Here is a 26909-nt window from a genome sequence, read left to right on the forward strand (position 1 = left end):
GGGCTTTGGGCAACCTGGTCTAGTGGAGGATGTCCCTGCCCATGGCAGGGGGGGTTGGAACTAAATAATCTTTGAGGTCCTGTCCAACCCAAACCATTCTGTGATTATCTGCTAAGTTTTAAGGGGACGCCTTCATACCTGCGTTCCACTATCTTCTGAAACTCAATCCGCATCAATCTGCCACGTGCTCTTGCCTGGATCATTGTTAAGATTTTCGCAAGTCTCTCATCCCTCATTTCTTCTAGATGGCCCAGGAGACCAGCCTTGAAGAACACCTGGAACATGCACAGATGTCATTTCACCATAACAAATGATTTTATTCCAGAGTTACAGACTTTAATGAAATCATTCAGAATATTATTTTTATTGGCATAAAGTGAAAGAGTACAGAGGGCCAAATACTACTTGCATCAGGGACTGCACTGTACAGTTCCAAAGTTATTTTAAAACCAGGTCTCATGTCCCCAGTTTTGAATAGGCCAAACTATTTTATTGCCGTATTTTAATTGCCACAGCACTTTTCAGCTGTGGCAGGGTTCAAAGCAGGTCAACTGAACTGCAAGTCTCAACTCCCATATCCCTGCTAATGGGATCATGTCATAATTGCACATGGCCTCATTTCAAAAGCTGCAGCTGATTCTGTGATCCATATATGTTTGAGTTTACCTATATTATATTAAATAAGCTATTGTTTTACTTGGGGGCATGGAGCATCAGCTGCTGCTGTGTCCAGTTGTAGTGTTGCTATGATAAAAGTTTTGTGGGAGCTTGAGACAGATAAATAAAATTCTTCTAGCACGGGTTAGAAATTAATATCACTTTGCTGCTATATGGCTGGTTCCTTGTATTACTAACTCTTCATTAATCACCACCACCAGAAATTGCATAATGTCCTATTCTGCAAATTAGATATTAGATACATCACTTTACTCTTTACATAAGCAGTGATGGTCTTTTCTGGTTACCTTGGTGTGTCCAAAACGATATTGGTTATGGTCAACATCTAAAGATGCCAGCAGTTTTTCAGCAGCTTTTCTGCTATCCACAAACTTATCCTCTGGGATCGCGCCTGGATTCAGAATGCGGTACCTGTTAATAACAGAAAAGCAATGAGTAAAATTGGCCTAGATTCTGCTTTTCCCCCCTCCTCCTTTTCCCCCAAAACTTAAAAAAAAAAAAAAAAATCACCTAGGGTAATTTCCTACTTTGCATCTACACAGACACAAGCAAGAGCAGAATTCTGCCTTCCATGTTCAGGCAAACTGAATGGAAAATAGACTTGAATTGACTAAAATAGCTCAAATAAAAATGAGAAGACATGCTTTGCTTATTTTGATTGATGGGTTAGGACGAGAGATGACACAGCTCTGCCTTACCTTTGTTTAAAGTCAGCATAAAGCACCCTGTTTGGGAAACCCTTACGGCAAATGCGAATGCCTTCCAGGACGCCATTACAGCGGAGCTGATGCAAGACAAGGAAAGCATCCATTGCACCTACAGGGGAAAACCAAGGCTAAATTAAATGGAGCTTCTCCATAGGGCTTAATCTTCATTTCACCAAGGAAACTGGAAAATGTGAGGTGTCATCTCCTGAAAGAGCAACACCATTGGAAAAGGTGAAAAACACAGACAGTATTAAAGTATAGTCTGGTGACTTGGAAGTAAGTATTGGAATGACATAGTTCAAATATACCAAAATTTTAAGACTGTTATGTTTTCCATACCTGGAGTTTTTGATTCATTGGGAATAATGCATCGTACAAAGTGAGGGGCTGTAGATCTTAGGTTAGTCATCAGCTTATTTAAATTTTCCTAGAACAGACATATTAAAAAAACAATTAGCTTTAGTAGTTTAGTGGAATTTCAATCACTTATTTCTTTGGTTTGTTGGTTGTTGAGTTTATTAAGGTCATCTCTCTAAATAGTCTCCAACAAAATTATAAGCTTACCAAAATTATTACAGATAAATGTGTTCAAATGAACCAAAGTAAAAATTAACTTTATTATTGGAATCCACATCAGTTTTAGCAAAGTTTTAAGATGACACGTGTTTTACTTACAACCCCAGAAGTGTCAGAAACAAGACGAGCAAGCAAGATGCTGTGTCATCCTGCAGAGCATTTCTGTAAAGCCAACTGCATTTTTGCCTATTCACTTCCCCACTCAGTGAGGATAGTTCACCTTTCCCATCTGTTCCTCATAAAAGCTAGGTTTTTGTCCTCCTGGCCAAACATTTCCCCTTTATTGATCTTAATCTGGTATCTCCTAGGCAGGCAGCAAGCTGGCTGGGAAGAAGCCAACCATTCAGTGCCTACCAGTGATGACCAAGCTCTGAAGGAAAGTGTTTTGTCTAGTAAGCAGAAAATAGAGACCATTGGAGGTGGAATAGAATGTCATCAGCACAACAGTTCAAATGGAAAATTCCTCATTCGCCAGGCAGGATGATAAATGAGAACCTGAGCTGGGTACTTAGCAGCTCTTTGTGTGCTGGAAAGCGGGCTTCTATTTGTGGATAATTAAATTACTGAGTGATCTTTCAGCTGTCTTTATGATTCTTCACCTGGTAAGACACAAGTCTCAATTTCCTGTGATTTCCCTGCATGAGGTGTACCTCCAAACAAGATAAAATGACATCACTGGTGGGAGATAACTACTTCCTTCCCTACCTGAGGTATGCCTACATTACAGCTTCCTCAGTGTTACCCAGAAGAAATTGTACTAATGGTAAATTACAGGTCCCATTTTTCCCCAGGGATGATCCTGGTGACAACTTCTACCAGGAGCACATGCCAGTCCCAGCAGAAGGGAATTGCTCAGGAAAAAAGGCTATATGACATTCCACTCAACAACTTTTGTTTTCCATGACTGCTCTAACCCTGGGATCCAATTACAAACAGTAATCAGATAGGAACTAGCAAATTACTTGTGATCAGCTCCTGTTCCACAGACATGCATGAAGCAATAAGCCACAAAATAAGTGATAAATGTTGTTCACAAGATTTTGTGATACTTTCTCATATAGAATAGGAAACTCTTAATCTCCTGAATGCTCAAAGATGACAAAATGGATCAGTCCCTCACACATGTGGTTTTAATAACAATATATTCACTTAGCCAAGGGCAATAACCCAGGTCTAAATCAAATTCTGATGTTGGATTTCAATTTTTTTTGCCCATTACAATCCTTAACATTCCTCTTCAATGTATTGTCTTAACTCAGACCATCAGGTGGGGCGAAGAAAACAAACCTTGTGCAATGAGGACACCGTTTGAAAAGAAGCACCTTTCTTGCGTTTCTTTTCTCCACCTTGGTCAGCTAAGGAAAAAAAAAAAGAAAAAAGAAAGAAAAATCATAATCTGTATCTTGTATCTCAGTAAGGGGTGCAGGCAGGGCATGGGAGATGGATGAACTGTTCTGATAGTGCAACTCTCTTTGAATGGAAGGCATAGCTAATGACTTGATGGCTCTGATTGCTCAAATCTTATACAAAACATCCTGAACATCAAGTATGATATATCACAAGTTTGCAGCTCTCTGTCCATACTTAGGATTTTTGTCAAAGACCACTGGAAGCTTTCTGGATTGTGTTTGCATTTCAGACCTACACAACATGACTTGTTATGCAGAAAGTCCATAAATATGACTAAGGAAGAGAAATAACTTTTAACTGAATAGAGTCACCTGTAGTTCATTTAAAAGCCTATAGGGTGAGACGATGCAGAAAAGTAACGCTTAGGGAAAATTTATACTTTATATTGTACTGTATAGACACTGGTTGTCCTGTGACTGCTATGCGGACACTGAACATGCACAAGTAACATTGGTCCAGAATAGAGGGAAACGAATATTTATTTTGTAATTTTAGATGTAGTAGCTTTACATCCCCTGAATTTTGCTTAAAGCTTCAGAGTCAAAACCACTCAGATCCTCCAAAGGAATGCTGGTTTCTGACATGCCCTTTACGAAGTTTCACAAGAGCCAAACTTGACGCAAAAACATACAGCAATTGTGGTAGCTTTCTAAACACTGAACTATTAGATCATTCCCAGGAGGTCTGGCATTCTGTCACCTGTCAACAACAGTTAACATAAAAGGAGAAGTGAAGAGTGCAATATGCTTGATGCAATTATCCACAGCCTTTCCCCCTTTTGAAAGTGACACTGCCGAGACTGGAAGAGGCTAATCTGGACAGGCTGTTCTTTTCTCCTGATGCTGAGGAAAAACAAGGTAGTATTCTGACAGACAGGAATATCCACAGGCAAATAGGCAGTTAGTAACTTGCAAGAATTTGCTAGTGGCAGGATTTTTGTTATTTACATTCAGCTCTGCCTCATTCACATTATGAAGTTTGCAGCCTGCTTGCTCCCTCAGAAAGTGTCTTATGATTCATGACAACAACCTCCATAGAAATGAGGTTACTAATAAATAGGCTGTAAGTGATTGCAACTTCAGGATGTAAGAGCTACATCTTTGTAATGAATGCCAGTCTTATTTACTTAAGATCAATTTTCTGGATGCTTGCTATTTGTCTTCTCACAAATAAAACAGTTCTGTGTAATGCATACAGCTTAAGTTCTCAGACATACATTAATCTTGTCAAACAAAAAACAACAGCAAGCAAAAAGGAAGACATATTGGCAAAATCTTCTACTTTGGCCAGTGTGGAATGGTGTTCAGGTACCTTCAATGTCTACTTGCCACTAATCCAACAAAATATTCCAGACCTCCCTCTTAAACTTTGTATTTCTTATTTAATACAGAGTGGCAAACAAGGAAGACTACAGCATGGGAAACAAGAGCTGTTCTTGTTCATAGGCATTTATGTACAAAATTATTTGTGCAACACTTGACTGCATATCTGAACACTTGCATGCTCAACCTCCCACTGGAGTGTTCACAACACACAGATTTCCTTGCCAAAATTGCTCAGAGGTATTACACATTCAAACTAGCTGAGTTAATGGCCTCCTTGGTATAACTGGCAAACTCCTACAGATGCTGTGCACATCTAAATAATTAGTCACTGCCTCATTTAGCACTGAGTCAATTGCAGTTGAGAGAATTGTTTTTTCTTGAATTTATTCCCAAGCACACATCCCAGAAATGAAAGAAAGCCCATGTGAGCTGATTCTGCTTACCGCTGTCAGCGCCAACGTAGCTTTCAAACAAGCTTGCCAGGAGTTTGTTGGATGATTTTTGGAAAATACCTACTACCGTTTCATTAAGCGGGTCTTTGTTCTTCTCAAGCCACCCGATGATGTTATAGGGAACCTGCAGCAAGGCAATGAACACAAACCAGAGGCTGCAAATGTTCTCCCTCAGAGTAGCCAGTAGCTCCTTATGGTTTGGCTTGAGGCCAATGACCTTTTGTGAGATGCTACTCTCAGAGCAGTACCAGCCACCCGATTTTTCATCATTTCCCCTCCAAATTTCTGCTTCTTAATTCCCAAACCTCTCTTCCTAATAATTACCATCTGAATCCTACACACCCCTTCCAAACTATCTGGTCCCTACATCTTCTCATGGACTCCATGTGGTTGGCTGTAGAGGTACCACATGATATCAGTGTCCCAGGAACCCTACTAATAAGTGCTGAACTATAAAATGCACAAGTAATAATTTCACCTCACAACAGCATGCTACACCAGAATAATCAAGATCTTTTGACAGGAATTCAATGATTAAAAATCTAACTCCTGGACTGTTCCACAGCTCTGTTTAGTGGGAAAATAGGCTCTGTTATTAGTACCACAAGGGGATAGAAATTCTAATTTTCTTCACTGAGTACCTTAACAATGACAAATAAAGAGCAAGATGGGCATTATTTTTCTTAATGAATACAAAATTAGTTTAATGTTCAATTATAATTTGAAATTAACAACATCAAGTATGTTCCAGCTCTGCTGTGCTGAGACTTCATATCAACTCTAGTTTGATGAAAAATTTCCCGGGTCCCTCTCAAATTCTTTCTGCCTATCTGGTCTGTAAACTGAACTCTGACACTGGGCAAGTTTTGGCTCAGGTATCACAGTACTGGATTGTATTCTCATTCACCCTATCATCAATGGACCTGTTAACTAAAAACCTTCACAGCAGAATTAAACACATTTCCTTTTGCTACTTTGACACACCAGTCCTAACACGAGTTAAAAGGGATGTCAAATCTTTTTTTTTTTTTTTTTTTAAACATCCCTGAAGTTAGGCAGAGATGACTCAGTCCATTTGTTCAGGGAACCAAAATGGAAAGTTGGATGCTGCTGATGTTTAATCACTAGTCTGAATCTGATTACAGGAAAAGTGATAAAACCAAGGCAAGGCATATTTTCAGCAAAAGCACTGTTAGCTTTCCCTAGGTTGTTTCATTTTATTTGTGTATCCAAGGACCGGATGTCCTGGCGTCTGGTGACATCTTATTTTGGTGCACTACTTGTGCAGAGTGAGTAGACATCTGCTTTTACTCCTCACTGTACCCTCTTCATCCTTCCCACCCTCCCTCATTGTGTGCTACGGACTTCCCACCTGGAAGACCTCTAATACAAAGTCTAGCCACCAGCAGAGGAACTTACTGCACCGGCATAATGGAGAAGTTCAAAGTGAGCTTCATATTTCCTTTTCTTATCAGGCCTGGGCTTCTGTAAGTTAGGTGACTTGCCAAGATGATTGTCATAGAGTTTGGCTTTGAATGTCATATCTGTAGCTTTTGGGAACATACATTCCTCTTCAAGGATAGACAGGATTCCCAACGGCTGTGGATTTAAGAAGATCTTTGTTGGAAAATGCTTTGGGTGCCTGCTTTCAGTAGCTCTGCAGCCTTTAAGTTTGATCTGATGGAATTTTAAGCCTGCAAAATTTCTTCTCATCTTGAGGAGGAAACCTTTGCCTATTCTGTTAAAATAGTAACTGCACCTTTGGCTATTCAGTATGTCACTTCTGCCTTAGGAGGCTTTCTGATGACTTCAGAAAGGATTTGATTTACCTTTCAAGGCAGTTGGACCAACTACCATTTTAGCGTCCGTCTCTCTGGGAAAGATGAGCCAACTTCCTAGCACTGGACAGATTGAGGGATTAGGATCATGTATATAGATATCTTACCCCTGGAGAAAAAAGTGATCAAGTACAAAGGTGCCTAATAATCAGCTTTTCTACTCCCAACTGTTCCAAATGTCCTGCTAAGGCAAGACTCAAAATTTCATTTTTCCTCACAGATCAGCAGGATTAGATGGATGCCATAAGACATGGCAGAAAGAGAGACACAACAAGGGACAGCTGTCCTCACCAGGACCACATTATACTCACAAAGAAGGGAAAAGGAAAGGCATATCCCACGCTGCGGAAGCAGTGAGAAGGAAGCTATAGTTCCAGGCTAGGAAGAGCATGAAGGACTGTGCACATCAACATGCAATGTAATGTAACATAAGAAACAAGGGCCTCACGGGAGAGGTACAGGGCATGGGATTGAAACATGGCATTTGCCTTGAAAAGCTGACAAGTATGTTCTACATATGCTTAACGTCAAACTAAGTAAATGGAAAAACAATAGGGCCAGAGAAAGACAAAAGTAAAACCTGAGGAAGATTATACAGCCACACAAATTAACATTAACAGCTTATTGTCACTCTTGGCTCTGTAAGGCAAACTTAAGGGGTAAAGCCAAATAGCCATAAATGCTATAAATACTGATTTTCATTTGATTCTACGTATCGCACGTAGAAAGGCAAGAAACTTGTCCTGCTGTTTATCTTGCTCTGTTCTCTGGTACTTAAGGACATCACCAAGGGAGCATCATGAATAAAACCAATTCAGTAAGCACACCTTAGCACTCCTGTACATACCTTCTCAATGAGATCAATGCAGGCCTGCAGGTCCATGCCAAAATCAATGAATACCCATTCAATCCCTTCCTTCTTATATTCTTCTTGCTCCAGGACAAACATGTGGTGATTGAAAAACTGTTGCAGTTTCTCATTAGTGTAATTGATGCAAAGTTGCTCAAAGCTGTTAAACTGCAGAAGGAGATAAAAAAGAAGCATTTGCACCACAGTTAACCTATGGCAAGGGCTTGATGGAACAGCAAGAAGGAAACTGTTTACATCTAAAACCTTCTAAACAGTAACTGGTTGAGAAACTACAGAGCATCGCACTGAAGGCAAAGGAGGGGGAAGTCAGTAGCAGGCTGCTGGCTGCCTCATGTACTGTCCCCCACAGCGTGAGGATGCCCAGATTTGTTCAGGTCACTCAGGACACATGTGCCTTTCCTTCAGGAGCACGCCACCCCAGTCCTGTAAAGTAGAACCGACACGCTTTTTGCTCCACTCTGCATGGAGAGCAATACATAGCAACAACAGCATTAAGCACTTATCTTCAGGAATGGATTCTGAAAAACAGAAGTTGTGATGTGCTTTTCTCACATGCACTTGTTTACAACGATGACAGAATAACAGAACAGCCCAGGTTGGAAGGGACCTCGAAAGATCATCTGGTCCAACCTTTCATGAGAAAAGGAGCCTAGATGAGATTATCTAGCACCCTGTCCAATTGCATCTTGAAAACCTCCAGTGATGGGGACTCTACCAAGTCCCTGGGGAGGTTGTTCCAGTGAATGATTGTGCACACTGTAAAAAAATTCTTTCTTACATCAAGATGAAGATAGATCTCCTACACTGAGATACAAAGGGGAAGAAATATCACACCCTATAAAAGATGCTTTGTCTCAAAGAGAAAGAGAATGCATTCTCCTAAAACATAGCCCAAAGCATGTGAGATGCTGTCTTTGCTAAGGGTTGCCACCCTCTTCCTCCCCAGGAACTGTCAGCCTGTCCAGCTGTGTTAGATGTTGAGTGTTTTCTACATCTATTCATGGCAAAACCTTGTAAAATTGTATACATTATTTCCTTTGTGGCTTTCTCAACACTTTGCTTCTGTTCATTTAGAAAAACAAACACCCACTCAAGAGCTATCGCTTGGTCTCTTTTATGTCCTTCCACCAAGTCCTCACACATTAATACTCACATCAAAGATTTCAAACCCGGCAATATCCAGGACTCCAATGAAGAATTGTCTTGGCAGCTTAGTGTCCAAAGTCTTGTTGATACGGACCACCAGCCATTTGAACATTCGGTCATACACTGCCTTGGATAAGGCCCCAACAGCATACAAAACCTAAAATACATGTTTCAAAATACCACTATGTGGAACAGAATTCACTTTGGAACAAAAGAATTTCAGTACAGTAGCCTATTTCAGTCCCTGCTTATGGTTTAAATGATATTTCACAATGATTCTTGGAATCACCAAGGCATACTTAATACAACACACAGCTTCTCCCATTATCTATACTGACTTTTCTTCAAATTATTGTTATGTATATGTATGTATACTAACACGTACATAAAGTGCTAGTAAAGTACCTCTTGGGAAAGAGGTAGACAGCAAGTTGCAAATGTTTTAATCCCTTACATTGCTGTGGAAGTTAGGTACCAGAAAGCTCACGGGCTGGATGCCAGCCATGATGCCCAGAGCTACTGCCAGAATAGGAAAGGTCTCTGCTCAAGTTGCTCATTGCCATTTGCTTCTAATTTTTGAGGGATGCTATGGCATAAGCAGGTGAATGGAAAGGTTGTCAAAAGTCTCTTTAGCCTATGAACGGCTGCACCAATAGGATGGACACCTCTCCAGCAATTTTCTTGTCTCTGAGCCTGTCCCACAGCCTCTCTTCAAACAATAATTTTCATCGTAACCAAATGCTGCAGCGTCTTCTACTACACTGCTACAGCTGCAGCAGTGCTAAACCAAGGACTTTTGTTTCCTAAATTGAGAGATACCTTTAAGTAGATATTGCTTTTAGCTGATTGAGGTCACACAGAGCTTAAAATTATATGAATAATGAATGAGTGATGAGTGAATAAATAATCCATGGCTCAACTCTTCTAGGTAACTATTCTCATCCAGAATTAGATACCAATCCCCATGTAGTTTTACTGCACCTAGTTTCCTTGGGCAGCTGCTACTAACACATCAGAAAAACAATCTTATCAAAGGCAGTGCTAGCCACTATTCCTTTGTCAGTCTCTTTACCAGTTTCCTGCGCTTTCACTGTCTATTTCCCCAAGTTTGGGCATATAAAATGAGAACAGGTACCAGAGGTAGATGTTAATATTTCTAGCAGCTGTCTGTCTCTCTGAGACGTTACAGATGAATCCTCAAGGCTTACGGGACAGGTATCCAAATACCCTGAAAGCTTCGCCTTACCTGTTCAACACTTTGACCTTTGGTCACATACTCGTTGCCAACTTTCACTCTAGGGTGCAATAAGCCCTTAATCAAATCAGAGGAGTTGATTCCCATTAGGTAGGCAGCTTTGTCAGCACCTGATCAAGAGAAATGAGGTTTCAACTGGCTTTGAACTTCTACACGGAAACATGCCTAGCCAAGAAAAAAAGTACTAAGTATATCCACTGCTTCTTCCTCACAGTGCATGATACCTGCCAGACTTTTGAAGGTAAGGAGCAATTTTAGGTGTTATTCTTACTTTCAGTGCCATCGGCCTCTGCCTGCTCTTCTCTGGGTCTTTGTTTGAATTTCATGTTCCCAAAGTGCATGATGGCACCTGTGAGCTTGTAGGAACCAGACTTCTCATCTGGCACAAATCCCAAGATGTCCATGGCTTGCTGTGAAAAGGAAATGCAGATATTTTGTCACTTCCCTATTCAAAAGCAATGGGATTTTGCAGCTCAGCAATCTACCTGTGCATGGCAGGTATTACTAACCTGCCAAGGGGTGTTATCTCACAAAGCAGCCACTGTAACACCCTGGAGACCCAGCAGTGGCTGGGAGACAGGAGGAGAGCTCCCTTTTTTAGGATTTTATATATCAAAATTACAAGAACATTGTGCCCATGGGCATTACATGGAGCAAGGTCAGATTCAAAAGTATAATAGTTTATCAGGCCTTGTGCTTCATAGTATGAATGCAATTAAGACCCATTTCTGTTTTCACTTTAGTCCAATAATTTCAGTGACAGAGGTTAGGCTCCTGCCAGCACTTTTCCTCCCCACATACACCTAATCTATGAAGCACAAAGTCAAATCAATACAGGCTTACATCCGTCGCCATCAATTCTTCTCCATCATCCAAGTTGTCCACCGTAACTACTCCTTGTGAGCAAAAGTGGTAGTCGTATGGGTTGGTAGATACCAGTAGCATATCTGTAAAAGAATTGCTAAGGTCAAAACTGCTATCTATTCAGGATATCCCCAAAAAATGGTGATTGAAAGATCAACTCTGACATACATTTGTTTCTGCACAACTGTGTATAAAGTTGTTGGTGGGTTTTGGGGTTTCGTTTGTTTGGTTGTTTTTTTACAACTGCAGGGCAGTAACGGAGCAACCAACTCTCATTCTACTATTCTAATCTGAAGACCAAGATTTAGAGAAAGCGTGAATAAAAAAAATATGGGAACACTGCATACGCATCTATTAAGCATGTTTTGCAGCTGAGTTCATCATTTCCCATGTAGCCCTACTTTCCGCCTTGCATGCCTGTAGGGGTAAAAATCCCATCTAAGTACAGAGGAGAAAAAAGATTTTAATATTATCCAAGACAAGGACAATGAGCACAGTTCCTCTCTTTTATAACAGTCTCACAAAACAGCAACTTCCAGGACTTTTTGCAGAAGACAGTTGGCTCTTGATGAACAAAAGTCTGAATATGGTGCTCTCTTTCTCTCGTCTTGCCTTTTCCTTCACATCAAAACCCCAAAATGTAGAGTTGTTTTCTAGAAAGCTAGCTCACTCCAAAACTACAGGGAGAGCCCTGCTTCAAGAGCCTGCAGACAAGCTTGTGCTGGCCAGAAAAGTGTGTGCTGTTGTGGAGTATACAGACAGAGCGTTTATGAGAAAGAGCGTATTTTCCCAGCACAGGGATTCACGCAGGAATCTCAGTGCAATGCTTCCTTGAAATCTTTCCTGTAATTGTCATTAATTAGGCTAGTAAAAGCTAAGAGGGTTAGGGACTTGGCCACGCACTGTCAGGATAATAAGACTTCAAAACAGATTATGAATGCTATGGCTTAGTAGCAGTTTAGTGCAGCAATAAAGTGACTTTTCAATGTATTTTATAAAATATGTATCTTCAGAGCAGAAATTAAATTCAGCAAACCACATCACTTAAATAACTAGTGAAGGTTTTATTCAAAGCATTAGGAGATGGGAGCAGAGACACCTCATCTGCTCTCCGCTCCTCTCCAGCAGGTCTACGGGACCCAATTCAGCCAGGGAAAACTTGAAAGGGGTAATCGCCACGCAATCAGCAACAGGCAGCTTTGCTTATTCCCTCTTGCTACACAACATGCCAGGATGCCTGTATTGGCACTTGGGCTGAAAGAGGAAACTAGCTTTTCTTCATGGACCTACAAGCAAATCTCCTCATATGTGAAAATATGAATAATTGAAGTTTTATCACCACAAATGCTTTAGAGGTGTAGCATTTTCGAGGTGTTTCGAGACCTTGGATTACACAAATTCAGTGTGACATTTTTTTGCCTTTATAATGCTACGTTTTAAAAGTCCTGTCTGAGTCTTATTCCCTTAGATGAATCTGTAATATCACTTCACTTTATAGGGTACCTGCATCAGTATATCACAGAAAAATGGTCGCTGTTGCTGCCATTGGAAGGGCATCTTTAAAAGAGTGTATTTGCCAATGGAAGTTTGGTTTCGTCAAGTGGAAGCGTAAGGGCCTTTCTGCACGTGAGTTTGCCCCCTGATCCCTCCTCAGCCACTCTCTATTCAGCTGAAGGTTGGTTCTTAAAAGCTGTGGATCCACGTAATGCTTACCCAGTAACTCTGGTTTCTTTCCTGATAGGATTTGGTAGAAGATGTGGTAGTCTCTTTCGCCCGGTTGCTGGAAAATCACTCGGGATTTCTCCAATAAATCTAGTCACACAAAGGAAAATTCAGTGAGAAAGAAAGGCTCTCCAAGCTTTCAAATGAGCAATTGTATTTTTTAAAAGGAGAGAGTTTGCTGCTTACAAATCTCAATATCAGCAGATGACAGCTTGCCTGTGGTTCCAAAATGGATTCGGATAAATTTACCCTAATTCACACAGAAGAATATTCTAATTAGTGCATATAGTATACACAGGTAAACAAAGGCTACTGTTTGAAGGCAATCATTTAACCCAAAGAATCAGTTTATGCTAACTCCTTGGCTTAGCACAGGCAGATTTTGAATGAGAAATATCGAACAATGATATTACACTTTTCCAAGCCTAAATCTGTAGACGCAGCTATGTAATCAGCTTGTGGGGAAAGGATAACAGTGTACTTATCTGACAGGCTAAGACAGGGGAATGCACGTAGCTTCCAGTTTCATGATGCAGGTTTACTGTAATGCAGGACTCAGAGCAATAAGCCCGGGCATGAGACACACAGGCTCCTTTTTTTGACTCCTCCTCATTTGCAGTCCTAACTGACACGCAACTACTTACGTCAAAAGAGTGCTGTGATTTTACACTGCTTTACCCATTAAATTTGCATATTTATCCTCCAAAATTCCTAAAAATTGACTAGTTTTCATTTAATTTATCATATTCAAATACATCCACTTTTTTAAATAATTAATTTCTGTTCCAGCTGACAAACTCCTTATACAATTGTTTAGCTTTTCACAGATGCTTACAACCGTTGACCCTCTCCACCCCTTCCAAATTCATTTTTAACTGGATTTGTTAGGGAAGCATGGGCTATAAACTCAGTCATGCTCATGCCATTCCTTTTGGATGTCTGAGCCAATGTCAACCAGATGGGGCAGAGGCAGAGCTCCCAAGGGGATTGCTCTCCTGCAAGCCTGATGGAAATGAGGAGAGGCCCAAGGTCACATCAGCACTGAGGGACAAGGAGGGGCAGCTTACTCAGCCAAAAAGGTAAATGGTATGGCTGAAAGGCAGATGTGTGGGTCTGCAGAGGGGTAAGTTGTGGGAGGGAGCAGGGACCTTGGTGCATTTCTGACACTTCATGACAAAGTAGAGCTAATACAGGGAGAGGGAATGACTTAGGTTGGTGGAAGACATGGTAGAAAAATAAGGCTATGCAGCAGAGGCAGTCCGGCGGAAGATCTGCCATTACTATTCAAAGGGCTTCATAAACCCAGACTTTGCTTGTCTCCTGATCATGTACAGTTTAAACAATTATTCAGGGTGGATCTTTCTTTGTTTCTTGTTATCTTTTCAGTAGTTTTTCCTGGTTAGATCCTACTTTGTTATTCTTCCTCTGTGTGGAAATCCAGCCATTTTAGTGGACAAAATGAGAAGCAACTTATGAAGGGATTACTACAGAGATGTTATTAACTGGCCATTGTTGAAGAGGACATCATTACGCTGTGTTACAGACTTACAAAACGTGAGGAGTTATCGTTTCTCAGGGTTTTGGCATTTCCAAAAGCTTCTAGGGCTGGGTTTGCTTGAATGATTTGATCCTCCAAGGTTCCCTAGAAATCAAGGTTGAAATATTGTTGAAGAAACCTACTGTCCACAAACTCAGCTGTCAACTATAACTCAGCCATGCTTTCACTTACAGACAAGACAGGGTAGCAAAGTGATTTAGCTCCACCCCAGGGGTGGCACAGTGTGAATGGTATAACAGCAAGATCATCAGTCAATTATGAGTGCTTAAAAGGCCTCAAACATTCTGCTGCTCACTACTGTTTTGCTTTGTAGATTTTATATTTTATGCCATCTGCCTATGAAAGAAATCACCATATCTTCCCATGTACTGTGAAGCATGTGGGGACATCCAAGTGAGTATGTGTAGAAGAGGGGCTATCGAAGACAGTGACAAGCACTAAAATGGGTTAGATTTGAAAGCATTCAGAGCTTGTAATATTTGGGATTTTGGAGATGAGAAAAGCATTGTCTGTCACTCACACAAACTTCAGTTTGCTGAAGCAAACTACTTTAACTGCCTGGACTTCAGGGATCCTTCATGAGGGGAACCACACAAAGTGAAATGCTGAGGTTCGAGACACGGACTGACAGATCCTGGTACCATTTTCACATGGAAAATATAAAATAGCAAAGCTGATGACTTACCCCAGTTCTGGTAGCTGGTTGCTGTTGAAAGAGGAACACAATAGAGAAAAAAAAAAAAAAAGAGAGAGAGAATGTCAGTACTAAGATGAAGGACATCACAAAAGATAAAGATTAGCAAGGTTAGACGTCTATGGGCACCAACACACCAGTAGGACTTTTTGAAGCCTTCCTTCAAAAAGCATGTGCGACTGTTGTTTTGTGTTCACCATACATCACAAAACAGCCGAGTGCTGTTTGTACCAAGCTTGTTGTTTTAACCGCTGCTCCAAACATCTACCTGGTTTTGCTCTGGAGATGTTCCACAATGAACCAAAAGGCTAACTAACTGGACAGAAAAAAGAGACTGGTGCCAGGTAGTAAGAATAAAAGGATGTAAATGCAAACAGACAAGTTTTAGACAATTAGCTCGTGCTGCATTTAAACTCTTGGATATTTGAAAAAAAAGGAGGTTATGATAATGAAAATAAAATGTGACCTGGGTTGATAAATTACATGGAATATCTTCCAGCTGCAATATCTGTTATGTGCACAATTTTTCCATGACCACGCCAGGCTTCAGACACCATTATGAGCTCGCAGAAAGCTGGCTCTGGACCACTCAATCATTTGTTAAGAGACCCTTGCTGGCCTCAGATGAATGTATGTTAGATTTTGGTGACATGAATTATGCGTACAGAATCCAAGCCTAGCTGAAACTTTGGCCTTATAAATATAGTTCATAGGAATCAGTTAATTCACCACAAAAGAGCGTTGAGCCTTCAAGTGCAGTGAAGCTTGTAGTGAATAAGCTCAGAGCAACACAAGATAAAAGCAGCGTGAATATGGTATTCACAGTAACCTTAGAGAGCACTTATAAGCAGAACAGCACTTATCCAAAGAGAAATATAGAAAAGCTGATTGAAAAAAAATACTTGTCAAAACATTCTTTTTTTGTGGACAAAAAAAGCTTTCAACAAAACAGACGTTTTGATGAGAAATGATAATCCTAGTCCTTTTGAAGTCTATTTTCCTTGTGAAAAGAACCAGATTTCTTAATCTTCACAGTCTCCCCATCTTTTGACCAGCTTTAACACAATCAGAAACATTTAACACACTGTCCTGGTTTCAGCTGAGAGGGTGAATTTTTGTTGTAGTAGCTAGTATGGGGCTATGTTTTGGATTTGCTGTCCTCTCTGTGTCCCCTCCCAACTTCTTGTGCACCCCCTGCCAACCCACTGGCAGGGCCTATAAATTCAAACTAGCACATTCCAATCAAATCTGTCGTTATCTCGAACCCTTTGAGACACACACAAATGCTAAAACTCCTAGAAAAAAGCAGCAGCAACAAACAGCTGTTCAGAACCAGGAGAGGTTTTGCTGCTGCATCTGGAGCGTGGCAAGTTCAGGGGAGCACTGCCCTCCTGCCTTCAGAACAGCATGCTCTCAGTAACGCTCTGTAGAAGCGTCAGTATCTTTTTCCAACAGTTTTTCTTCCTAACTGTGCCTGTTGAGGTCTAGCGCATGGTCTAGTGCTCGGGATGCGGACTTGTGAGGTTAGTTGTACACAACAGGAAAACCTTGGGAGTGTGAAATGAAACAGCCACCAGCAGACTTACGCTCTTTTTACCAGGTTCACCCAGGGCTGCCACGGTGGCAAAGTACTGGATGACACGTTTCGTGTTGACAGTCTTGCCAGCACCGGATTCTCCACTAAAGGAAGGAGGGAGATAACATAGGCATTTCTCAAACAGTTGTAACTCATCCTTTCACCCTCCTGTCCTGCCAGCTCCTCCCCACACACAGGCTGTTCTTGGAATCACTGACTCCGATTTCTGCAGCCTGTCATTTGGCCACGTCAATGGAAACCATATTAAAGTGACTGAATGAAGAGGTGAATGCCTATGATAGCAGCAATTAATTTTTCACGTGACTGGACTCAGAAATCTAGTACAAACCCATGCTATACTGAGCTTCTTTTAAGGGCATGAAGTTTTATTACAGACATCCAGACTGAGGATCTGAGGTATACCTATATATAGCTAATGAATTAGAAAACATACAGAAAAGCTGCAGTAATTTGCTGGCGTTATCCAGGAAGCACATATGAACTATACAGAGAGATACCCAACTCTCCATCTTTCATGCTTGCCAGTAAATGACGTGCCTGTTCTTTTCTGCCTTGGTCATCTCCCTCCATTTAGATGTGTCTACACAACATTCTTAAATATAATTTGCAGCAGGAGCAACCACATTGAAAAGAATTGTAGAATCATAGAATGCCACGTTGGAAGGGACCTCAAGGATCATCTGGTCCTACCTTTTTTGGAAAAAACTCTGTCTAGACAAAAGCAATGTCTAGACAAGATGGCCCAGCACCCCATCCAGCCGAATCTTAACAGCATCCAATGTTGGGGAATCCACCACTTCCCTGGGCAGATTATTCCAGTGGTTAATTGTTCTCATTGTGAAAGGAGTCTTCCGTGTCCAAAGAGGGCAGCCACAGCAAGGCTAACCCTGGAAGAAGCTTATTTAACTGCCTGCTGAGTTATTTTCATGCCTACTTGGAATGAACACCACATGGGGATCAGAAACGGGCCAGAGTCCATCAAATCCTTAGCTACTCGTTGCCCATGGGGCTCAAGGCAGCCATCAGATGGCCAAATAGCCAGTTAGTTGGCTTGAATCAAGTTCCAGGCAATTTAGCTGAGCTTTCAAGGGACGACTTGTATTTCAGTACGATTTTTTTGTCTTCTAAGTTTTTCACAGCAACAGAGTCTCAAATCAGTTAAAAAAGAAGCACTTACGTGATCAGCATAGACTGATTCTCCCGATCTGTGGGGGGGGGGGGAAAGAGGAACTTAGTAGGTTGTACAAATCACTTTTGTTATAATTGCAAAGAAGTACCAACTATTCCATAATCAGTCCTGCAAAGACAGAGGAAAATCACATGAAGCAGAGACGGAAAGATAATAACTAGTATCACCTAGTCCGACCTCCAGCAGTGCAAGTTCTAGCCCTGCCCTGAATCCTCCTCTTGTGTTTTGTTCAAGTTGATATTAAAGACCTGTCAGTCATGCACGTTCCCTCTGTGTCTGGGAAACTATAATAGACTAATTTCCTGTCATCAAAATGCTTCTTTTCTTACTCTTGAGTAAGTCTTTGCTTGCACCTGGCCCTTCTGCTCCTGCAATACTAGACCAGCCTAAGTAATTTTGCTGTTTGTTCACAGGCTGTTCCTTACTATGCATACATACTCTTCTTCAGCTGGCCATGCTGCTGGAATGGAGTTTTATAATTTCCCTACTGTCAATGGCCTGACCAGAAATAAGTATTTATTAGAACACTTTGCAACTTTAATATATTATCAACCAAGTTCAGCAAATGCTAAATCATAGGACGTTCCCAAGCCATTGAGCCTAAATTGCTCTTTTCTTTTTTAATTCCAGTCATCATGACAGGCTACATATTGGGCAGCCTGGCCATATTTCACCCTTATCTGATAAAAGAGCATCTCTTTGCAGCCACACACACATCGCCACTGCACAGCACCTTCTGTCCTCTCACAGCTGTGGCACTTTCCATTTTATTAAAACCAGGTGACAGCAGGATGTGTTCCCACCAAGTCTCTTTGGGATTTACCCTGCTGTCTTACAGAACCTGAGGGGAACACTTCACTGCTGCCCTCCGCTGATAAACTCTTTTTTTTCCAGTAACTTGAGGGTCAGGGTGAGAAAATTTCACAGGAAAATCTGGAGTTCTTTGCTGCAGCATTGGTGTCCAGACCCACGGCAGTCAGTGCAACACTGACCTATGGCAGGTTCATGCAAGCGATGTGCACGCAACACCGTAGATAACTGGCTTCACTAACCTTTGAATGCATACATCTTATAGGCACTTGAATACTGAGCATAAACTGATTGTAAGTTTATTTTTGAGGTTGGGAAAACACTTACAGACCTTTGGGGCATGGCCCCATTTCTGTTACAAACAGATGGGTTCACCCAGTTCAGACAGCTAAAGTTGTGCACCTTGTAGATAATCCATATACAGAGCCTACTGTTACCATAAGTACCACAGGGACATTCAAGGAAGTTTAAAAAAAAAATAAAAATTTGATGCAGACTGCCAAGCCAAGCCCCTTGTTGTTGCTTGTAGGGTATTTGCATGTTTGTTACACATTGCAAAAGGTCTCACAAACTTCCATCACTTCGGCTAGATAAAATGAAATGAAATTTGAAAGTGAACAGTGCCACTTACTACGCAGCATGTCATGGTACGCGTTGTCAGCAATGGAGAAGATGTGGGGAGGAGCCTCTGAGCGCCTCTTGCCTTTGTATGCAGCAACGACCTCTGGCTTGTAGACAGGCAACCACTTGTAGGGATTTATAGTCACACAGAATAAACCAGAATAGGTCTAGAGAGGAACACAAAACCAAGAGAAACATCACTCAAGGAATAAGAAAAAAGTCTTAGTTAACCAAGCAGGACCTGGTGTTGCCAGCTTCTGATTTGAGTTTGAATTCTGACTTGAATTTCAGCCTTTGATCTGAATTTCTAAAGCTACTGGTCCGCTAAGTGACTTCCTATTGGCAATTGACATAAAAACTACAGATATTAAACAGTTTTCCAGAGGGGCAAAAGTATTTTTAAGGTGACAACCAGAAACAGAAAGAGCCCCTTCAACAAAACAAAGGAGCAGCAAATAGACCTACCTCTGACTTTCTGCCTTGCTACCCCATGAGAGTTCTTTCCTCTTGACAACAGTCATTTACGAAGGAAAGAAAAGTTACAGCTTTCCTCTTTGAACTCCATTCTCACAAGGAGAAACATTCTCCCGTTGTCAATTTGATGTGAGCACCTTGGGGCAATTTCTGGTGGGTGTTCAAAGAGAAAACAACTTCATAGTGTTATTCCCCAAAGCTGTGGAGGTTTTTTTCAGCTTTTGGAGAAAGAGAGTTGGTAAAAAATCTATCTTTATAGTCGCTCTTTGGGCTATCTACATCAGGTAGCTGGGGCTTGGTCATTCTGAGGAAGAATGAGTTTGCAGTTGTTAGCCCAGGGAATCGGTGCTAGCTGGTAACTTTTCACGTACTTAGTCCAGGTTGAAGCAAAAATCTTCAAAGAAACCCTGTTATTATATGGCCACAAGCACTATGTGCATATAGATTTATGAGCCCAGTTACGTTCAGGTGATATCCAGGTGTCTTCCCCTAAAAAATTAGGACCTGCTCCGGACTGGTCTTGGCACGAGTCCTCAGTCCTATTTTCCACAAGGAAAAGAAAAACCCCAGCCAGCAAGATGATAAATTTAATTTGCTACCTATATTGACCTGCAAGAAAAGCTATGCTTTAGGCCATACATGTCCATACAGAGGTTATTAGAGAAACGCAGAAAACTATTAACAATCACAATTTGAATAAGAAAAAGTTGGATTTGCTCTTCTGATGAACACCAAAACCCAGAACAGAGATTGGCTAGAAAAAGATGTATAGATTCCCCTGACTGATTTCAGACACAATTGAATGCAGCAAACTGAGAGCAAAAGTTTGGCCTCATAAAATTAGATGCTACTGAAGCTTGTTCTGGTGCTGACAGGAATTATGTTAATGATGTCACGGGGAAGATACAGAGCAAGGGAAAAGGCCAGAGTGAAACAAGAGAGATGTCAGCACTGAAAATGAAGGGAATAATATTACTGAACTAAAGATAGAAAGGCTCATACTTAAAACAAGTTATGTGTGTGCTCTAAGCTTGAGGCATTGTTTCTTAACAAGGAAATCCTCTTGACGGGTATTGACATGGATTAATATTAGGAGAGGAAAAATAAACTAGGTCTCCCCAGTGCCTTGATTGCTGAAAACATGTCCCTTAACACCCCTCCCCAAGGCAAGCAAGCAAAACCAAAGAATTTTATTTACACCATCTTATTCATTCAGTTTTGTCTGTCTGTATTCACACACAAGCCAGCTCCAAGCAACTTCTTTACTGAAAACATGAGCTAGACCCTCAGTTTTGTGACTTATCAAAGTTGTAAACTGAATATGAAGAACATAACATGTTCAAACATGAAATCTGCACTTGAAAGAGAGATTTCTAAATATACCCTTGTAAAGACCCTTACATAGATCATCCAGTTGCTGTAGCGCTTTCTCAGATTGTACAACACAGATGCCTCGTTCAGATGGGTCAGCATAGCCATGTCCTCGATCATGTCAAATTTGGGAGGGTTCATTGACTGCAAGTCATCTTCTTTTATAGTCATGGTCTGCAAAGACAAATAAGTACAGCAACACTGGAAAACACTGGGATTTTCTGTTGCTTCACACACCTTATAGGAAACTATATTTTTTTCCCCTGCAGAGAGAAGTCCTTCAGCTCAGACCCAGTCTATGTATGTAACACCATTTGTTTTCACAGCTATCGTACGAATGGAAGGCTGAGATAATAGTAAGGGGCGCGGTGCTGTGGCTGTGAAAGGAGCCGTGCGATTTAGCTACAGCCTAGGCTTTTAACTCTGCTGTCCAAACCAGAACCGGCTGGTTGCGTATCTGCTCACAGACTGCCCGAGCTGACGCTCGCTCACCCACCGCCACATCGCTGGTTTTCCCTTGGTGGTTTTACATGTGTCGTTTTGATACGGCATCAGTTACCGGGGCTTCCTATTCGCAGCCTGTTTCACGAAACAGGAAACTGAGCTTAAGGTGGGACAGGTAATTTCTGGAGCTTGCTACTCCGGTCTTGTTAGCCATGGATCAGACAAAAACAATTCTGTACCCTTCCATCTGTCGTCTCCACGGTCACTTTGCCACCGCTGGTTTCTGTAATTTCAGCTTCAACGTAAGCTTTCTTTTCGTCAGGAACCCAACATTTCTTCTTCCCTGTGAAATTAAGGAGACTGAGGCTTCACAGCCTTGCATCAAACAGTAACACCCTGCCTAGCTAAGCGAGATTGCTGGGTTGCTTTTTCTGTGCAAGCGACACAAAACCTCTGGGACCACAGCAGATCGGCAGTGCTGGAGAGCTGCCTGCCAGAGCAGAAGGCATAGGGCTCCCAAATGTTGTCTCCCCTTTGAAACTACCACTTGGCTTCCTCTAGATCCTTCCAGCACAAGGTGTCAAAATATTTCACAAATGCTAGCTAAGCCTCAGCCTCCACGGGAAATCCATAATCACTATCACTAGAGTGCAGATGGAGGAACTGAGATCCAAGCCCAAATTAAGGCAGTTGCTAAAAAGTCACACAGAAAATTGCAATCTGAGTGAGGACTTCAGCCCACGTTATTTGCCTGCCAGTTATCAGATTCAACCTTATTCCTGCACATTCTGCTGAGGTTTGTCTTGAAAAACAGCAATATTAATAACCCACATTGAGTTATGTATGTAGCTTCTTAGAGTTTGGTGCAGCTGCACTAGACTTCAGGTGATTAGTTACAGCAACTATTCTGAATAGCGAAATGCTGTGGTTATTGGTGTATTTATACTTAGTACTACACCTCAGGGCTCATATAAATCCATTTCATGGAAAATAAGTTATGGGAAAGTAAAAGCTAACATAAGATTGTCATACAGCCTGCAAATCAAACAGATGAACAGGTACAACATAATGAGACACGTAGTCAGGCCACAGAATCTCTCCCATTACAGGAACAACAACGTGTGACATTTTTCTTTCAGATGGACAAAGAAGTGGTTCATCTTTTAGCAGGGCAGTAGAAATACGCCTTGCTTCTAAATCTAGTTAATTACTTACTTACCATAAATGGATAGATTATTTCTATTTAGTACTACCTGGGGTTTTTTAAGAGCTTTGCAGAATAAAGGAACCAGAACCAGCTTGAACCAGCTTCCTCAAGCAGCAGCAGCAGCCCAGCAGCAACAACGGAAGCTCTGCATCCCGCTTTGCTCTGCATTCCCACCGCTACACTTAGACGTAACCACTATCCCTCTTAACTGGCCACTGGCAGCATAAAGGGTCCTGCAACTCACCATCGAAGGCGACAGTCTGTGCCATCATCAGCTCCTTCTCACTCTTTCGGAGGAAGGGAGCAGCCTCCCCGAATTCCGACATGTCCATCATCTTGGCAAGGGTTCAAGGTGGCACAGCTCAAAGAAGAAAAAGAGAGGGACCTGGTCTACCAAAGAAAAGGAGGGGAATAAGTCTATTTCATGGATGATCTGAGGAAATACAAAACACTTAGCACAATGTGGCAGGCGGCTGATCAAAGTGATGATTAATTTGAATCGCAAATACCTAACAGAGATTTGGAGCTATACTACACCCTTAGTTAAACCCTTCCCTGGCTCAGCTTATTTAAAGCCAGCCAGATCCTGCGTAGTTCAAAACCTGGACATGGGTCGCAATTATCTCCGCAGGAGAATTTAATCTCTTCTTTGTGGCACGAATGGTGCTTAAAGTGCAGGAGATAAATTGGACCACTTGAAGCTGTGATTTTAAAAACCACTTAGCTGGAGGGGGGTCTGTTCTGGCCCCTTTCAAATTCACCCAGAGCAGGCATGCAGCATGTCTCCAGCACGTCTCCCTGGGACCATGCCACTCAGACACTTCAAGCATTATCTCAGGCAGGCGTTTTCTGGGAATCATGGAGCAAGACTTCACTGCTGCAAACTGAGAACTGCTGCAAGGGTGTGCGTTACAGCCTTGGTGCGGCTCCAGGGATGTGTGCCCACGCTTGTGCTGGAGAAAGCCAGCACTGAAGCTGGAAACAGCTCTGCTACCTGCAGCATGCTCCTCTGGTTGCACGAATTAGCACGTTAGTAAAACCGAGACTAACACGGCTCAGGCAGGTCCTGTGCTGGTGCAGCTTCCCAAGTTGCTGGTACCTCCGAATTCACCATTTGGGGTATCCCCCTGCAGCAAGGCATGGCAGAGGGCACATGTATCTGCCATGTTGCAGATGGTGCAAGGGCTTCATGTTTTTTTTAGATTGATTTGAGCATATTAGTCTGGTTTATTAGTCCAGCTTAATACCTACACTTGTTTCCTCAAACGACAAGGCCACGATGTTTAGGAGCCTTTTATCATGAAAGAGATGGCAGGGGACATGGGTGTAAGTGAGACTGATTTGCTGCATTTGTACTGCCAAGCAACTATTTGATTGTTATGTACTCCCCAAAGTAATCGTACAGGTATGTTTGGTTTGTTTTTTTGGGTTTTTTTGTTTGGTTTTTTTTTTAAATACACAAATACATACACACACAGCACAGGGTGCTGTCCAGAAAAGGTCTAAAAGAAGTTCCACTGCTAAAAGGTGTACACACACACACACACACACAAATTTAAGAATTTGAGATTTTTTTTTTCTTTAAAGTCAAGACACCATTTGATTATTATTCGGAGCTGTACAAGTGACCCTCAGATATTAGCTCTTCCCTTATTTTATTTACTGTGCAATATCCTGAGCAGCTGGACAAATTTTCAAGAGCCCTATCAAGACAGACACTGTAATCTTTCAAAATTTAATTCAATTTCTTTCTAACAAAATTCTGGTAGGGATAAAAACTCTTCATCAACCAAGGCAGATTTTTTTCAACACATTCCTCCTGGGGAATGTAAAGCCCTAAGACAGCAGAGCTGCCAAACGTTTTACACTCAGCCCTCTCCTGTTGCTGCAGTACAAGCTTGAGACCTTCTGTCTTGTTGCTGTAGAGCAAAAACTGTCTTCCTCAGACCTAGCCTCAACTTTTTTTCCTTTTTAAAGATTAAGGTCCTACATAAGCACAACTATCGCCAATTATTTTAACATCATCTGAGCTGACCGAAATTCCCAACTGGAGGCAAACCTCAAAACTAGTGTGGCAAAGTCTCTCTCCCACGGGGAGTCTGTCTTAACTCTAGTGGAGCAATAAAATTACATCAGTTCATACATTTAAACAGAACAGTATTAGAGCATGTAAGTGTCATTTCACATTAAACGTGCAAATGCCAGAGGAGCCACTCCAGTGTTAATCTCTGGGACTCAGGACAGATTCTCACAAGTCCTAACACACACCGAAGTACTCTAAACCACTTCTGTGCAACCTAGCTCCATATGCAGACCTCTTAGGGACAGTCACTCAGCTATCACCTTATTTTATTTCTTTAATATATTTTTTTAATGTGTATTCAGGACCAACCACTACAGCAAACATGTTACGGTGTAAAAGAGCACTACAGCAGCTGGGAGAGAATCCCTTTTTCTTCAGCAGTCTGATGTGCTTGGAGTTATGACAGAGGTCAGAGCCCAGGCAGCACACCCCTGGCGGGTGCAGAGAATTCAGTGAGGCAAATCCATTGCCAGAGATGAGAAATTGGAAATGTTGTTTGGTTTATGGTCATAGGATTATTTTTCAAAGGCAGTATAACTGGGAAAGACAAGGCAGAGCTAAAGACGTTCACTTTCCTTTCAGTCTGTTCTAGCTAACAACAGAGCCAGCCCTCGTATATGAATGTTGGAAGATCCTTGAAAACACCTACACTCTGTAGAAAGCCAATATTGTTACACAAAGTTAAGTGGCATGCCCAGGACCACCAACAATTTGGTGGCGTGTTCAGACTTGGAAAGAAGGGACCTGGTCAGTCTTCGCTGGGGCTGTTGGAAGAGCGACCGCAGTTCTAACGGCTTGCCTGCAGTAGCGATGACAGCAGGCATCACCTGTCTCTGAAAGGGAACCCAGTAATCCTCCAAGGGTTGTAACTCAGGCTGGATTAAAGAACCCCTTGGACCAACGAGCTGCTTAAAATTGCAAACTGCATAAGCCACCACCTCTTGCAGATGACAGAGAAGACAGAAGATATGACTTGCAGGTACTGGCTAATCAGTCCACCCAGACGCATAATTACGAGGGACTTGACACTTTGTTAAGTGGTTATTCTAGCTGGCTAAATGAATGCGCTGATATTAGAGAAGAAACATGTATTTGCCATCCTAGCATTCAGGCAGCATCCTAGGATGACTAACATAGTCATCCTATGTTTAGTGATATTATGACAAAAACCTTAAGCCACATGAAAACCTTAGTCACATCAAACCCACGGTGCAGTGTTAGAGCCCAGCTGGCTACCCGCATTTAGAAGTGATAGAGGTTGGTACTCACCCTGGAGAGCACACAGAAAGTGTCACGACTCTGTTTGGTCCAGACTTTATATGCTCCTATCTCAAGGTCATTGGTGATAACTGTTTAAAGGCATCATCAGTTTTCTTCCATGCCTATATTTGTCCGTCGGATCCCGGGTGAGGAGACAATGCCCGAGGAGGGGACACGTGTGGCTGCGCCCTGGTGAAGAGGGGAAGGGGGGGCAGGAATGTCAGTGGGGAGCGGCGTGCTCCTCGCCGCACCATTCTTGCTCCATGACTTCATGGAAGAAGCTTTTCCTGCCTCTGTGTTTTCACAGGGGCAGGTATTGCTTTTCTAAGTGCCTCAGAACTTAATTACCATGGACTTGGGGGAGGGTGGGATGGAAATTAAGACCATTCAGACATAACTCCTGTAGAATAGGAAAATCAAAACTTCTTGCACAAGGGACAAGTGATTTTAAAGGGAATTTGGTTATGTGAGCCAAACTGCCTTCAAGGAACAAAGTTAGGATGTGAGTTCTCACATCCCAGTCAAGGACTTTAAATCCCCTTCTTCAGGGGAATAAAAGCCAAGCCTATAGGCTCAGATTTGGGATACATGGGTATTCCTCAGTTTATGAACAAGGCGAGACGATGAAGAAATTTAAGAATATATTGATTCTGCCTGGAAAGTGAACCACAGATACCGAATGAAGTAGGCATCAATTTTAGTGAGTGCTTTGCCTCAGAAAACTCATTTATGAGACCGAATTTAGGCACTATCTGGC

General features: G+C 41.8%; 2 protein-coding genes across 3 annotated transcripts in view; one reads left to right on the plus strand and one right to left on the minus strand.

Annotated features, from left to right (window-relative positions):
- HHLA2 (HHLA2 member of B7 family) overlaps positions 1 to 2345 on the plus strand; it is a 46887-nt gene extending 44542 nt beyond the window's left edge. The window contains exon 8 of the transcript XR_012837866.1: positions 2270 to 2345. The gene's annotated coding sequence lies outside the window, so the exon portion shown is untranslated. The remainder of the gene's footprint in view (positions 1 to 2269) is intronic.
- MYH15 (myosin heavy chain 15) overlaps positions 1 to 26443 on the minus strand; it is a 49312-nt gene extending 22869 nt beyond the window's left edge. Inside the window, exons 1-23 of one of the 2 annotated variants that reach the window (XM_075767510.1) lie at positions 26162 to 26443; positions 23054 to 23199; positions 21842 to 21945; positions 21189 to 21332; positions 19324 to 19480; positions 17871 to 17898; positions 16683 to 16776; positions 15088 to 15108; positions 14394 to 14486; positions 13031 to 13094; positions 12836 to 12934; positions 11102 to 11205; positions 10530 to 10668; positions 10250 to 10368; positions 9011 to 9160; positions 7834 to 8004; positions 6568 to 6747; positions 5140 to 5272; positions 3249 to 3316; positions 1725 to 1812; positions 1377 to 1494; positions 966 to 1089; positions 139 to 275 (exon numbers count right to left, since the gene is read on the minus strand). In XM_075767510.1, coding sequence (XP_075623625.1) covers positions 139 to 275; positions 966 to 1089; positions 1377 to 1494; positions 1725 to 1812; positions 3249 to 3316; positions 5140 to 5272; positions 6568 to 6747; positions 7834 to 8004; positions 9011 to 9160; positions 10250 to 10368; positions 10530 to 10668; positions 11102 to 11205; positions 12836 to 12934; positions 13031 to 13094; positions 14394 to 14486; positions 15088 to 15108; positions 16683 to 16776; positions 17871 to 17898; positions 19324 to 19480; positions 21189 to 21332; positions 21842 to 21945; positions 23054 to 23144 — 2426 coding nt within the window. In that variant the 5' untranslated portion in view covers positions 23145 to 23199; positions 26162 to 26443. The remainder of the gene's footprint in view (positions 1 to 138; positions 276 to 965; positions 1090 to 1376; positions 1495 to 1724; positions 1813 to 3248; positions 3317 to 5139; positions 5273 to 6567; positions 6748 to 7833; positions 8005 to 9010; positions 9161 to 10249; positions 10369 to 10529; positions 10669 to 11101; positions 11206 to 12835; positions 12935 to 13030; positions 13095 to 14393; positions 14487 to 15087; positions 15109 to 16682; positions 16777 to 17870; positions 17899 to 19323; positions 19481 to 21188; positions 21333 to 21841; positions 21946 to 23053; positions 23200 to 26161) is intronic. The other variant, XM_075767520.1, reaches the window with a different exon arrangement.
- Positions 26444 to 26909: the final 466 nt, after the last annotated feature.

The sequence above is a fragment of the Balearica regulorum genome, chromosome 1 (genome assembly GCF_011004875.1).
Source record: "Balearica regulorum gibbericeps isolate bBalReg1 chromosome 1, bBalReg1.pri, whole genome shotgun sequence".
NCBI lineage: Eukaryota > Metazoa > Chordata > Aves > Gruiformes > Gruidae > Balearica > Balearica regulorum.